This window comes from Pelobates fuscus, chromosome 4, assembly GCF_036172605.1.
Source record: "Pelobates fuscus isolate aPelFus1 chromosome 4, aPelFus1.pri, whole genome shotgun sequence".
Classification (NCBI taxonomy): Eukaryota; Metazoa; Chordata; class Amphibia; order Anura; family Pelobatidae; genus Pelobates; species Pelobates fuscus.
In genome coordinates, this window is record NC_086320.1 from 39,918,246 (window position 1) to 39,934,085 (window position 15,840).

Genomic DNA, 15,840 nt, shown 5'->3' on the forward strand with positions numbered 1-15,840 from the left:
CATGAAGGGGCGTTTATGACAAGAAGTAGGAGCTGTAATGACATGGGGGAAATCAGGTGAGGTATAAATAGGGGAATGAAGAAGGGAAACACTTTAATACTACCCACTACCCAAGCTGTTTTATCGGGAGCATCCAAGTATTTAAAGCATGCAACTTAGGGAAACTCATGCAAATGGTTAAATGGTAGAATCTTCGTATTGTTTTAGGTTGCTTGCATTACTCTGCGTTCTTGTTTCTTTGCTGCAGCTAAAACAATCTTTAAGGTTTAACAAATTTATTGACTCATAATTTCGTGTTTTTTTTTTTTTTTTTTTTTTAAATAAATTTTATTTTGCTCATTTTTGAAGCTGTTCAACAATAATTTGTTTAATTCCAGGCCATATGTCTACGCACTTTATTCTGAGCAACCAGATCAAGCAGGTCATAAACACGGACCCAAGAGCCCTGAGGTATGTAATGGCATAATTATTGTGATTATGATGATTTACTTTCAAATGCAGAGAGAGACCAAGCAGACAGGTTCTATCACGCTGCATTACATTTTATTGCAACAAGAACAGTATGACAATGTTTTCTCAGATCTTGAGATAGACCGTCCATATTGGACGAAACTTTGTCATATTATGCTTATTCCGATAAAAAGTCTCTAGTATAGTTCAATCTGTGTGCCTGGACCCTCTCTGCATTTGGAGTTATTCTAGGTGGTTCGCCATCTCCTGAGCCTTAATAACCTTATAGGATGTATACAGTAACTACTTGAAACATATTTGGTAACAAATGATGATTTACCTGACTGAAGAATTACAGCATAAAAAAGAGAGAAAATGAAGACAAACAAAAAGTTGTCAGTCTTTCACATTAAAGGGACACTATAGTCACCTGAACAACTTTAGCTTAATGAAGCAGTTTTGGTGTATAGAACATGCCCCTGCAGCCTCACTGCTCAATCCTCTGCCATTTAGGAGTTAAATCCCTTTGTTTATGAACCCTAGTCATGTGACTTGCGACTTGCACAGCCTTCCATAAACACTTCCTGTAAAGAGAGCCCTATTTAGGCTTTCTTTATTGCAAGTTCTGTTTAATTAAGATTTTCTTATCCCCTGCTATGTTAATAGCTTGCTAGACCCTGCAAGAGCCTCCTGTATGTGATTAAAGTTCAATTTAGAGATTAAGATACAATTATTTAAGGTAAATTACATCTGTTTGAAAGTGAAACCAGTTTTTTTTTCATGCAGGTTCTGTCAATCATAGTCAGGGGAGGTGTGGCTAGGGCTGCATAAACCGAAACAAAGTGATTTAACTCCTAAATGACAGTGAATTGAGCAGTGACATTGCAGGGGAATGATCTATACACTAAAACTGCTTTATTTAGCTAAAGTAATTTTGGTGCCTATAGTGTTCCTTTAACTATAAGATTATTAATTTACCAGATGGCCTTGCCAAAAAACTTGGGCCACTTCTACTTTTTTTTTTTTTTCCTTTCTGCCTGATCTTACATATTATTATTGCTTCTGAAATTATATTATTGTGATATCGGTCTGTTAATGTGTTTTTGTTTCATTTAAATTGAATTTGATATTAGATTTTTTTTATTAGGCAGTTCAGCAACATAACTCCTTAATATGCAAAGCGACAGGCATTGTTACATTGTTATAAGGATAAGGATGATTGGAGGGCTAGGTTAAAGAGACCCCTGAAGCCTGTTAGCTTGCTGAACTGCTTTGTGTGTGTTTTATTTTTTCCATCTTACAAATTTTCAATTGAAATTGGCACATTTATAAATTAACCTTTTAACATTCCCCTGGTTGTGAATCGGACAACAGGTCCTGTTACTTCCTGGTTGTTTAGCTCGGTGGATCTAAACTCAAGAGGCTGCAATTGCCCAGAACACCTGACTTGCAAAGACTTCTCATTGAGCTGCATTGGAAAATCTGTGATTGGACAGCTACAGAATGTCTTGGCGGGATTAGAAGGGCTTTCAAATGCAGCAGACAAGAGATTTGCAGCTTTTGCAAGATGTTTTTAGATATAACCCCAATGAAAAAATACAGAACTAAACTTGCGTATACTTTCAGTTTGAGTATTTATACTAAAACTGTTTTTATTTGGGCTGTGGACTGTTTGTTTAATGCAACAAGATGGAGTGTGTACTACTGAAATTACAGCAAAGTAAACTCTACTAAAATAAGTTGTATGGAAAAAGAGTATTTCTTAATTTTTTTCGAAAATTGTGATAACTATAGAATGAACTTCTGTTTATTGTATGTAGTGGTGTCTCCAACGTAAATTCAATCATATGGTCCCTTCAATGCCACCTGTTCATTCTAAGGATTTCAAGAATTCCCTGGATGAGAATGCATGAATCCAATCCTCTTATCTCAAACAAAGCAACTCAGATAAGGGAAAGTTATAGAACTGGGCTCGCTAAATGTTTTTTTTTCTCCTTTATCTGCCTTTAAAATATAATCTCTCACATTCCTGCTTTGTTTGAATGAGTCCATGCGATGGTTTAAAGTGTTTATAGTCTGGTAGAAAACGCTGAGTCTTCTGATTATTTTGAGTCTTCTGATTATTTTACTCAATGTCATTCCTAATGGAATTATATTAAGTGACAAGTGGGATCCTATTAACATTCTTACTTCGTCTCTTAGGAATCAAACATTCCTCGCAGTTACTTTTACTTTTTGTTTTCTTTCTCTGATCATCCTGACTAGTAACCCCACTCACAAAACTTTACACATTTCCTAATCTGCAACTTTTCCATGGTCTAAAACCATTTAGATGTGCCATAGTAAGCTGGCTTTTCATAGTGAAGAGTGTTGCACTTAAGTAGGCAGTTTTTCATAGAGCTAAACCATTTGTTCCTAGAGTTGAACTGATTTCACACACTCTCTGATTGAAGAATAGAAGGAGAGCAAACTGTGTGTGCCTTTGTCCAATGGGCAAAATAGGTTAAAAGAAATATGTATGCAAAAACAAAGAATCTTCACATTAATCATATTTGAATGTGTCCCTCTAATGTTTTCTAGTGCATATATAAATATAATATGTTATATAAACCATAAAATATTAAAATCAATAGCCCACTCAGCGAACACTAGCGTTAAATCCCCCAAAATGTAATAATAGTGCTTACAATTTTTGCTAAAATGATGGGTGTTTTATTATTGTACATGATCATACATTGCATAGGCCTGCCACAACGCCATTGTACCCAATTCTTGTCAGGTCCTATTCTAACAACCTCACGGTTGTGTTGTGCAAAAAATAAAAAAAAATAAAAAAGTTTAATGTTAAAAATATTGTCGTTTCCGGCATTACACCAATTTGGATTGACTAAAGAAATAATGGCACACTATTTAATCTTTACTCTTGATAATTTAACCAGGTTAGCGATATTCTTTATATATCATCTTTTTCTTTTCTTTTTTCTTTTTTTTCTGCTCTTTTCTGTTTATTGAATGCTCTTCTGAGCATATAAACATTGACCGAGATCAAAGTCCTCAAAATGAATCATACACCTTTATCTTATGTATAAAAAGTGAACTAAACTAAAAAAAACAGGGGATCCAAAAAAATATCTAAATTTTAAAAACAACACCTGTGTCCCGATGCTGCTTTTAGAATAATTGACATATGCAACGTATCATTTGTGCACAGCATACATGTCAATTCAGTGCAACTCATTTCAATATTCTACATCTGTTTTGCTATGCCAAGGTCATTGGCACCAACTGCTTTATTACTGAAACAGGATTCTGAGTTTGATGGTGTCTCATTCTGAATTAAAAACACTTCAAATATAAGCCTCGTACACCAGCCTTTTTTTTTTTTTTTTTATCTTCATCCTAATTTGTTTATCACTCCTGCTTATGTTATGGCAAACTTACAGAAACCAACTAACCTGCATTTAAAAAAAAAAAAAAAAAAGTAAACATTTTTTTCATAGATCCATTAACGTATAACCATTCAGTGAAGGGGCGACTCTTTAGTACAGAGGACTTTGTGGTCTTCTTTTCTTTTTTTTTCTTCTTTTATTTCAGAAAAAAACAGGCATGTGGCTTTATTGTCCATGAGCCATATTTACATTTAAACAAAATATGCAACTTTCTAATTGTAGGTGCCAGATGCTCCTTGACAATTTACATATTTATGACTTCCCAGCCTTTAGGCTGTCTGAGTGTAATGAGAATGTACTCCAGTTATTGTTACCATTTAAATAGATACATAGGAGGAACCCAGTAATCCGGAGCACCCTCGTCTGTAGACAGGAGGAGAACCTAGTAAATTGTAAAATATACTTATCAAAAATCAGCTTTTTCATACAGGGATGTATTGCTATTTTTCTTTCTTTTCACTTGGAGGAAGTAGTCTGTGAATTTAATTTACAATATCTGTATTTTTCTTTTTCCCCCATCACAGTTGGCAAATTACCTAAAGGACATTGATCAGATAGTGGGCATGTTAATGGATGGCTTGAAACAGATGAAACTACATCGATGTGTCAACGTCCTCTTTGTTGGAGACCATGGTAATGATATATATATATTTTTTTATTTAAATTTACCGAGGCTGAAAGGCTGGAATGGGCCCTTGTCTGTTTTTGTTGTGTAAATGTTTTGCTTTGAGAAAGATGTTGATACAGTTCCATTTATTTTACTGTATTTTCCGTAAAAGATTAAAATTAACATCTCGGTTGTGTTGTACAAAAAGAAAAAAGTTGAATGTTAAAAATATTGTCGTTTCCGGCATTACACAAATTTGGATTGACTAAAGAAATAATAGCAGACTATTAAATCTTTACTCTTGATAATTTAACCAGGTTAGCAATATTCTTTATATATCATCTTTTTCTTTTCTTTTTTCTTTTTTTTCCCTCCTCTTTTCTGTTTATCAAATTAACCCAATCTTCTGTAGCTGTGAATATTCCATCAGAATGGCCAGTTAGTGCATCATTGGTATTGTTACAATATTGCAATGTTAGCCAGTAAATCTTGCAATTCTTCAGTGTGTATACTTGCTGCAATCAATCAGGATCGCATCCGCAATTTACCAGTAGAGTTTGTAAATGATTCATTATGTCTGGGTTTGGATTATGGCTTTATCATTACAGGAAAAACTGAGATTTCGTTATTATGTATATCTTGTGTAAGGCCTGCTCATATGTCATCACTACTGCTTGTCCTTTAAATGTAAATACATAGAATATTAACAGTTACAAAGATGAGTTCAGATGTTGGCTAAGAAGTTTTTGCAACTAATCCCTACCCGTGGGTTAATCAGTAATCCAACCTGTGAACTGTTTGTTTAACAAACAGTAATGACCTGTGTGTTAATTGTCTTGTCGGGTAATCTACTCAACTCTTGCATGCTTTACCATTTTTATATGGATACTGTAAATTTCCTGATCTGTGCTATACATGTAGTATAACCGGGCTTCTCCTGCACATGCCTGTTGTCTATCATTATAATGTCAGTATATGTGAAAGAAATATGGCCAGTGTGTGCTCTCTTTAAATAACTCTGTAAGCACTATTACTGCATATGCCTCTTGCCTATGTTAAATCACAATAAAATGGAAGGGCATATGCTCACTGGGTTGGTGCATTTTATTAATGTCCTTCCCTACATTGACCAGAACTAAATGGTTCCATATCTAGCTCAATTCATAAAAGTATTACTGGTGCTATCAAGTACCACTGTTGAATATCAAACTACATATCCCATAAAACTCCTGATGAAAAGGAGTGTATGCAATATACTCAGATCACACTGCAGGATGGGATTTGAAACAAAGATAAGAAAAGCTGACTATGTTTTATTTTTAGCACATTATCTGTACTATGTCTACTGTTGTCTGTACTGTATGTGTACTATGTCTGTACTATTAAAATAAGTGCTAGCCCCTGCTAGGAGTTGCGCTTATTTAAGATCTCCTGTTTTTTGTTCAATTACCGTCTTTCTTCTGAAAATAAGACCAGTCTTATATTAATTTTTGCCCTAGGGCTTATTTCGGGGGATGTCTTATTTCGGGGAAAAACGGTAGCAAGCATGTCCAAGAAAGCAGGTCTAAATTCAGGGGAATTTCCCGGAACATAGACCAGTTCAATAGGGCATGGAATCCCGTGAATCTATGTTCGGGGAAGCTTTCCCCAACAAAGATTAGCTTACTAGTGCATGAAATCCTGCAAATCTATGTTCGGGGAAAATTCCCTGAGCATAGATTAGCGACTAGGGCTTATTTCCGCAGGATGTCTTATTTTTTGGGGGGAAATGGTAGTCATGGTGTTAACAGCCAGCCAGTTGTGCAGTTAATCTGAATTCCCATACACGTGGAAGCAATCACATTTGTGAATATTTTAAGCTGTTTTGTTTTATGTATTTTCGGATTAGGCAGATTGGACGACTACATGATATTTAAAGGCATTTTCTCAGTTTGATATAAACCATCTGGTTTATAATGAGTCACATGTAAAGTAGCTGATTTAGACATTTAGCCCCAAAACTAGTGTGTATATATACACGGTGGAATTGTGTTTTGTGAATGGCACAGTGCCTTTAAATATGTTATTACCACTGCGCAGTTAACATGACTAATAATTCTTGTCTTGGCTTGACAAAGTACAAAGAGATCACAAATTAATATTTGATCGTGTCCAAAAGCTTTGCTAAATCTGGTGGCTCAGACCTTTTACCTTGGTATATTACATGCTATTCATTTTCTTAACTCCTAAAGTCTGTGACATTTTGCATATATTGTAGGAAAGCTGCGCATTCAGCAATTTTCTAATTAATGATCCATCAAATGATTATCATTGTTTTATATGTTATATATTTTGACTTGCATTTTGTCTGAAGAATGTTTTAATGACTTTCTCAAAACACGTCTTAGCTTAATGCATATGATACTATCTCAATTGAGCAATGCTTAAATGTAAAACAATGTTTTTAGTTTATAAACTGGATGCTTGTTGAATTAGAATAGGTCATGTTTTTTAATACTCAAACATCACATTTGATACAATATTTTTTTTAGATAAGATAATATGCTAATATGCAACTATGATGTGTCTATATTATACTACATAGCATGTAAAAAGTTGACTTGGTATTTCAGTTCTCTCAAAAGGTTTTCTTTTTTCTAACTATCTTTACTAACTGTCGTTAATTTGTTTGAAACCAACGTTTAATCTAATTACGTATGTATAAAGTGGAGTGGCACTTGCTCAAATTTCCTCTCCAGAGTGCCGCCAGACCCAACCTATTACTCATCATGAAGATAGTTGTGCCGGGCACATACAGGTGGTGGTTTTAGGCAGATTTTGCCGGAAAACCATACATTTTGGGTCTTGCAGGAGCCTTTATCTAGCTAACAAAAACACTGAAAGAACTAATTCGAATAGTCAATTAATTAAGGTGCTGTATACAAAAAGATGGCCATGTGCAAAACAGTAGTCGCATTATTATGACACCACACAAAGTGAAATAAACTAAATACAAATATACCGTAAAACATGTGCGTATAATAGAACATCTAAAAACAATACCATTTTTTTATTTTATTTTTTTTTTGTAAATCACTAGAGAGTACTGCTGGGGAAATAAATCTCTCTGGCATATTGTGTTCTTGGTTGTTTATAGTATTTGTAGCCTAGATGTTGCAATTCTGTTTTCAATTTAGTACAAATCACGTTTAATAAAGGCTGTTGTGACGGACTTTGTGGTGGTTTGCATATTTATGTGCCTAGATTTAGTCATCGGTATCAAATTTCAAATCTTTCTTATGTTATGTGTACATTGAAAGTAATTAATACTTTTTTATTTTAATTTTTTTCATACAGAATATGACAATGTCATATTAACTTTTTTTGTACATTTTTTTAAAAATTTTTTTTTAATATTCTTTATTTTTGTTGTGCACTTAATAAACACATAAACTTGGTGCGCAACAGCAGCGACATCAGGGTAAATTGGCAAACATTTGCAATATGTTCGAAAGTTTGGCACATTTTAAGTTTAAAGAGATCGATATTTCCACCGTTTAGGTTCTCGTTTTGTGTGAGTAAGTTAGCAATATGCATATATCAGAAAAGAGTGGTCAAAGTAGTGAGCAAGAAGGAAAACATGATATATACAGTCATAACATAAACAAGGCAGTAGAATTAAGTATATGCTAGGCTGATTAGTGAGGCAGTTAAACATAACCCCTGTCTGGCTAGGTAGGGAGTGAGTGGTTGCTGTTGTGCTGGGCTTAAACTAGTAGTTAAGTAGCTGGAAGGAAGAGAATGCAGGTGTACACTGCTAGGTAAGAAATTAGAGCAGTTAAGCTCTGTGGCAGTAGTAGTTTGTTGCGGTGTATATTCATCTCTCCTAAGCATGTCTGACATTTCTGACCTAGCATATGATATCTGTCTTGTGTCTTAACGTAATTTTTGTGAGATAGATATTCTTATGTTAACCAATGAGTATGCGTGTTAAAATGTAGTATACATGTTAGGTGGTATTTGAGTGCCAGGGAGATATGCGGGTTAAGCCTTGCTGAGCATAAACTAATAATAAGTAACCCGTGGGGTAACTTTGAGCGCAGGCAATAGTTAGACACCTTTATTGCTATGCTTTACTAGGGGTTTGGCGTGATAACTGGGTGTAATGCTTTCGTCATACTGCAGATTATTCAGTTGTGCTTTCTTAATATTTCTCGTGAAAGTGGTCCCCTGGACGCCCCGTCCGAACACATCATGTGAGTGAACAAATGCTGATATTAAAATAAATAAATTAAAAATGAACGCTTAATCGGTAGGTGCATAGGATCGGTGTCTACATGAGCAGCTGTGTAGATTAGTGCCCTGGAGTGTGTTCGTTATGAGAGTGGGGTGCTTGTATAGGAGGACTCACGTCGCTTTCTACGTTTGAAAGCATGTGGGTGTACATGCATTGTTATTGGTGGTATGCCTTTTGTAAGTTCAGTTGACATTTAAGCAAACAGATGATAATAATAAGTGGAAATGCTAATGGTTCCCCCTCCCTTCTATCCCCCTTGCAAACGGTTTGTGAAGTCTCTGTAACCTATATTGAGTGCCTATGGTTATTTAATCTGGGTTAGGAAACATGCAATAGGCAGCTTGCCCGATAGTCTCATCACCTGGCTTCTGTCGGCCCTCGTCCTGCAGTTCTGATCGCGGTCCCACCGTGCAGGTTGTTGCGTCCAGCTCGGTGCCTCTTAGGGGAGGTGGAGCCAGGTCCCAAATTTGTGAGGATGTGAGCTCGGTGGAGTGTACAAAGTCCTCTTTTGCAGTTCTCCATGTTCGGTATGCCCCTTGTTTAAATGTGGGTTGTATATCATCTTGGGGCCCTCAGTAAAGAGTTCAAAATTGGGAAGTGTACAGTGAAAGCAAAAATAGTCTCATGAGTCCCAACAGGGTTCTGTTCAGCTGACCTAGCCGGGGCAGGGGAGGGGGTTGCCCGGCAGTGGGGGAAGTCCAGAACTTGGGGTATATATGTTGTGGTGTAAGGTAGTGTGGCATCTGTCTGTGTCTGCATGGATCCCTCCCGGTGTTCTCTGTGGTGTTGCGTTGCATCCTTGCCGGAGTCTGGTGGCGAGTTATAGACTTCTGCAGGTAAGTGGCTTGTGTTCTTAGGTTGTGATTGCGGCATATGCGTCAGGTGCGGAGCTCTGGGGGATGAATGGAGTGATCTGTTCTGGATTCCAGGTGTGGGTGCGGGTTGGGGAGCTGTTATTGTTGTCTGCTGGTCCTTCTGGGGGTAACGAGTCCTGAGGCAGATCCAAGGATTGCAGCATGGCCGGAGTGTCCTGGATATTTCGTATGGTATATATGTTCGATCCTCGTTGGACCATCAGTGCTCTGGAGGGCCGCCAGCGGTAATCTATCTTGTGGGCGCGGAGTACTGAGGTGAGTGACCTGAGCGATCTGCGCCAGGCCAGGGTGCCATTGGACAGGTCTTAAAACAAGAGATCCATGCTTTCAAAGCAATAGGGGGTTCTGCCGCGGAGGGAAGCCAGGATCGCCACCTTGTCCCTGCCGCTGCGGAGGGCGACAATGACATCCCTCGTGGCTGTGGGTGGTGCGCTTTTTGGTTTAGGGACTCTGAAGACCTCTTCTGGGGTGGTCATGGTGGTCTGTCTGTTTGGCAATATTGTCAGTAATAGGCGCCTCATAAGTTTAGGCAGTTCGGTCCCTGGGATGTCCTCAGGGACTCCCCTGATTTTGATGTTGGGGATCCGCCTGGCATCCTCCTGATTAGCGAGGCGGTGTTCGTATTGTTGGGTTTGCTGTTTCAGGTCTAGCATGGTGTGTTGCAGTGTGGCGATATTTTGGGCCTGAGATTGTGAGGAGCCCTCCAGTTTGGTGATGCGGCCTGTCAGGCCTCTTAGGTGTGCGCTGAGCGCTGTGACATCTTCGTGGAAGCTTTTCTTCAGATCCGCTAGCAGTGCTTTCACGATCGCTGTGGTAATCGGTTCTGAGTCTGCCTCCAGTCCTCGGTGTTTCATCTTCCGTGGTGGGTTAGAGGGCTGTGGGTGCTCTTCCTTCGCGTCGTCAGACATATCCTCCGAGAAGTCCGAGCACCCGCCATGTAACGCCGCCATATTTGTTTCAGTGACTCCTCGTGTTTGCCTCCACATCTCCCTGATTGTGAGTCCCGGGGTGGGCTTGTTTGGTACCGTTTGTTCCCCCCCTTTCTCCCCATGTGGTCCTGGGGTGTTTGCCTTTCGATTGGGGTGTGAGGGAGGCTATTCTGAGTGTTTTTCCCAGTATGAGTCTCGGAGCTCACCTTGCTTGCGACCGTTCTCTTCGGTGTTCAGGCTCTACCCCCAGTTTTGTTAACTTTTTTTTTGTTTTTTTAATTTACTTTATTCACAATCTGATTTATGAAGCCTTTTCTGTTGGGAGGGCATCTTGTTAAAGAGAAACACATTGTTTTGTATAGTTTTACTTCTCGCAGTTATCTTAATGCCTGATGATATGGAAGGCTATGAGGGCTTTGTTGCTTAAACTGTCCTTTTTAACATAAATGGCTTTTATATGGAAGAATACTTTCTTATGTCTCTACAAATTATTCCATGTTAATGCTGCAATATCCCTTCCTCCACCTTGCGATATAACCAAGGTTCTGTACAGGGGTTTTTTTTATGTATAATGCTGCCAATAAAAACTATTTTCTGCCACCCCCGGTTCTATGTAGCAAATTATGGAAATGAAGAATAGAGTATCTTTAATGTCATTTAAATAATTCATTTTCTTTTTTGTGTGTGTTTGGTGTCCAGTTCTGGTGTCCACTTCAGCCTGGAGTGTCCCTTTAAAGAATTACTAACTCTTTAGCCTTTGCAGACTTTTTATTCTCATTTGTTTTATTACACCACATGCCTTTGTTCATAAATGTCAAACTTTAATTTGTCATAATATTCTTTTTAACACGGAATTAACTCACCAATTTGTGTTCCGCTCATAATGTTCTGTGACTTCTTACATTGTTTCAGGATATCCAGCTGGGGCAACAAACTGTTTCGGAATTTCTTTTACGTCAGTAATTTGTTTTGGTTTTCTTTTTTCTTCTTATTTTTTTTTTTTATAAACAGATTGACATTTTCGATGATTTTTAAGCAGCTTCAATCTGTGATATATATATATATATATATATACATATTCCCCTATAGATGTTAACTGTTGATGTCGTTATTGAATCTAATTATTTTTTTAATATCTTTATAAACGTTATATAAACAAATAAATTGGAACAAACTGAACTCCATAGTTTACAGCACTTTTCCCCAGTGGAAAAACAAATAAGCTTTACAAGAAACAGAATTACATATTATTTTCCCTACATTGGAATAGTGCATCGTATTTATATGCCTTTTAGAATGTGATCCTTAAAGGAACACTGTAGTTTTAGTTATTCCTAACACTATAATGTCCCTTTGCCACCCCACATGGCATCAAAGGGTTAAATAACCCTTTAAAAACTCACTTATTACAGTGCCAAGTTTCCTCTGTGCTGACTCCTCCTCTGCCTCCTCCAACATCATCGCAAGTGGGAATCTAACGCGCATGCACGGTGACTACCACATGCGCATTAGGCTGTCCCCATAAGAAAGCATTGAATAAATGCTTCCCTGTGGGGGATTTAGAAGACGCTGGACATCCTCATGCAAAGCGTGAGGAAATCCAGCGTTGTTTCATGGATTAAACCTAGTGAAACCGCAGGAGAAGCGCCAATAATGGCTGTTAAAATCTATAGTTTCTCCATGTTGTCTGTATGATTTGTGTTTTTTTTACCCTCACAATCCCTTTTTTGTTTTATCTTCGATGTCTGCGGATCTGTTCAGGTGACCCTGACCAGTACATGATATTGTATCTGTAATCTCGGAACGTGTGAGGTTTGCTGATAGAGCTTTTTAACTGATTATCTGTTTCCAATTCATTTCCACGTGTGTGTGTGTGTTTTTGTTTGTTTGTTTTATTTCACGTGGTAATTTTAATTCTGGGTGAGAGACAAAAATGGACAGGTTTAAAAACACAAAACAAAATACAAAACCAGAAATACAGTTACTATCCAGGAATAAAGTGCTAAACAAAGAGCAATCACCATGGACACCAACGCTGTTGATATTCAGGACTTTGCGTCAGGATAACACCTGTTTTGTCATTGTAAAAATGACCCATATTGTCTATTTGCATTTCTTACAAAAATCTGACTTTTGCTTCAAGAGCAGTAAGCTCAATTTCTACCTACCCTGAAACTAGTGATGCAAGTTTGTGTAAGTAGCACAAAAATGCGCCTATTGGTGAACTGAAAAATGTATACACCAATATTATGTCTATATTTTGCAGTTCACTGATAGGTGCATTACTGTGCCATTTGGTTCTGAGATCCGGTGAGAACAGGTAATAAATAGGGTGAAGAAAAGGAGGAGCATTAAAAAAATCGATATGTATTCTATATTAAATATATAATATATGAATGAGGATTAATTTTTGTATTTTTTTGTTGTTGCCGTTTTTGCCTCCATTTTACCCTCTATTGGTCACTTCTTACTTGATCTGTGAATAAAATTAACATTTGGTGCCTGCCTGTCCTCTAATCATCAAAAACCTTTTCATACCTCTTGTTCTATTCTAGTTTTGTTTGATTCGGTCATATAGCAACTCTGACTTGGAGAATTCTGAAGACTCGTGATTGCCCGTAATTCGGCCAAATCACAATTCGGTTGACCCCAAATGCACAAGTCCACAATTTTCCTCCTTTTCATTTAAAAATCAACTAATCCTCTCCTAGAGCTTCGATAGCCGACTTTTGGCACTCCTGTTTCTTTGCCTTGGGGCTTCTATGATGCTTTGCATCATCCAGTTAACAAGACTTGCTATGAATAATGGGAACTATAATCCAAAACAGCTGTGATCCACAGAGCTATGTCACTTGTCCTTATACTAGATTTTAATGCAACCTATTTTTAAAGGAACACTATAGGGTCAGGGACACAAACATGTATTCCTGACCCTATAGTGCAAAACCCACTATTTAGGTGGCTTTCCCCCTATAAAAGATTAAAACTCACCTTATTTCCAGCGCCATGTGGGTCCGCCGGCACTGTCCCCGCCCCCTTGGTGACATAATCAGAATTGCTGATTTTTAGCCCAAGCATTTTTTTCCATAGGGAAAGCATTGGGTTGGCTAAAATCGGGAAGGGGCGGGGCCAAATGCCCTTTTGGCCAATCAGCACCTCCTCATAGAGATGCATTGAATCAATGCACTTCCATGAGGAAAATTCAGCATCTTAATGCAGAGCGTGGAGACGCTGAACGGCACTGCTGCCTACTGTGCAGCACTGAGCCAAGAAGCACCTCCAGTGGCCATCTGAGGAGTGGCCACTTAGATGTGTCACTAGGGGGCAATGTAAACACTGCCAATTCTCTGAAAATACTGTGTTTGCATGAATATGCCTGCATACAATGATTATACTCACCAGAACAACTACATTAAGCTGTAGTTGTTCTGGTGACTATAGCGTCCCTTTTAATAATATTGTTCTAGCAATGAGTCCCAGATTGGCATCATAGACTTATTATTTCTACTTGAGTTTTCTAATTCTTTCAACATGGGCCCCACGGCTCTATCACTTTCTCACCAGGTGTTTTGTATATATTCCAGTGTGACTCTGCAGGCTTGCAAATAATAAAATACCACTTAGAATGAATTCTTTGTCTCCAGAAGATCGGTCCTGGTGTTTTGGGCACCCTTACATTGCAGTGACATCAGTATAGTGCAGTGTCCAAGACAAACCACTAGGGTACTGCAATTTTGCCTACAATGTAGTGCTCCATGATCTCTTTTGCATACACCAGCACTGCAAGTTGCCCATAATGCAACATCTGCAGGCCTCCCATCAAAATTGGGTGTTCTGGATGTACAGTAACAAAGCTCAAGAAGCTTCCTGATGGGTCCCATACTTTTCTTATCTGCTTGGTCAGATTTTCTGTATGTACACTCACTACTTTAATCTATAGTTTGCTTTTTAGGAAGATGATTGATTTTCAGAAATATAGGTCATTTCATGTCATTTTCTTTTGGGAGATATCACACAAGTAGTTCCTTTTTCAGTTTGCCTTTTTTCTGTTTTAATTTCTTTTTTTCCCATCCTGTTTTCTTGTACGCACACATTTTTTTTATTTTTATTTTTTTCCCAAAAGCCTTGCTTCTGCCTCCAGTAGTTTTTCAAGTGTAAATGCTTTGGATGACAAGTTATGTGTGAGCAATATCTTAAAATGACCTTGTCATCTTTTGGGATCTTTACATATTTTGTCTTCACCAACTTGTGAGCAATGACCTTTGGGCGCCGGGAAAGGTAGATTTTATTAACATGAAATTGTCTCTTGTGGCCGCTGCCTTCTCCACCCGGTGGATCCTCTTCAGCTCCTGGCCCTTCACCTGCCAGGAGCCCACGTCTGTGCTATACTCTAGTGCATGCATGGGAGTATAACACTGATGTCTATGGAGAATCCCACGAGACCGCATGAGCCTCCAAAGACAATGCCTTTTTCCTTGGGGCAATTGACAAAACTCGACTGCAGTAGCTTCACCTTTTGTCATGTTTTGTTACACATGTGGTAAAACATCAGACAAAGTAGTCCCTACTTTGCATTGTGATCTCTTTTGACATGCGCTGGCATTTCAGTGAAATTCCAACATAGTCAATGTGAATGTGTCATAAAGATTTTATCTTTCTGAAATACTCCACTTTTTTTGAAGGCTGACAGAGCTGTTTTAACTCTAAACTATAATAATGGATGGGATTCTCACTAGATCTCTCCTCTCCACTTGCAGGTATGGAGGAAACTACTTGTGACAGAACAGAATTTCTGAATTCATACATAAACATGGATGATTTCATTTTATTGCCTGGATCTTTAGGACGTATGAGAACAAAGAACAATGCAGCAAAACGTAAGTTGAGTAGTTGCACGTTTGAAATAATGTGACAAAATGGTACATTATATGTATTTGTATCAATTCTACATAGGTTAATGAGAGTTGTACACACTTATAATTCATTTTGTAATGTTGTTGCAGGACAGGCATATTACTAAAATTATGAAATATAATGTCATCTGTTGTACTTTAATTCGAAAATTGCAATTTTTAAAACATTTTTTTATCACCGTTGTTTTTAAAATACTTAGAGGATAAAAATGACTAGTTTAACCCCTTAAGGACACATGACATGTGTGACATGGCATGATTCCCTTTTATTCCAGAAGTCCTTAAGGGGTTAAACATATATAATGAAAAACATGTTATTCTTCTTGATCAGAAGATAATGC

The 15,840-nt window shown here is 37.8% G+C and overlaps 1 protein-coding gene across 10 annotated transcripts in view; it reads left to right on the forward strand.

The window, feature by feature from the left end:
• ENPP2 (ectonucleotide pyrophosphatase/phosphodiesterase 2) overlaps positions 1–15,840 on the forward strand; it is a 113,764-nt gene that overhangs the window by 55,181 nt on the left and 42,743 nt on the right. For all 10 annotated transcript variants that reach the window (XM_063451112.1, XM_063451113.1, XM_063451110.1 and 7 more), the window contains exons 11-13: positions 378–450; positions 4,424–4,532; positions 15,344–15,463. In XM_063451112.1, coding sequence (XP_063307182.1) covers positions 378–450; positions 4,424–4,532; positions 15,344–15,463 — 302 coding nt within the window. The remainder of the gene's footprint in view (positions 1–377; positions 451–4,423; positions 4,533–15,343; positions 15,464–15,840) is intronic.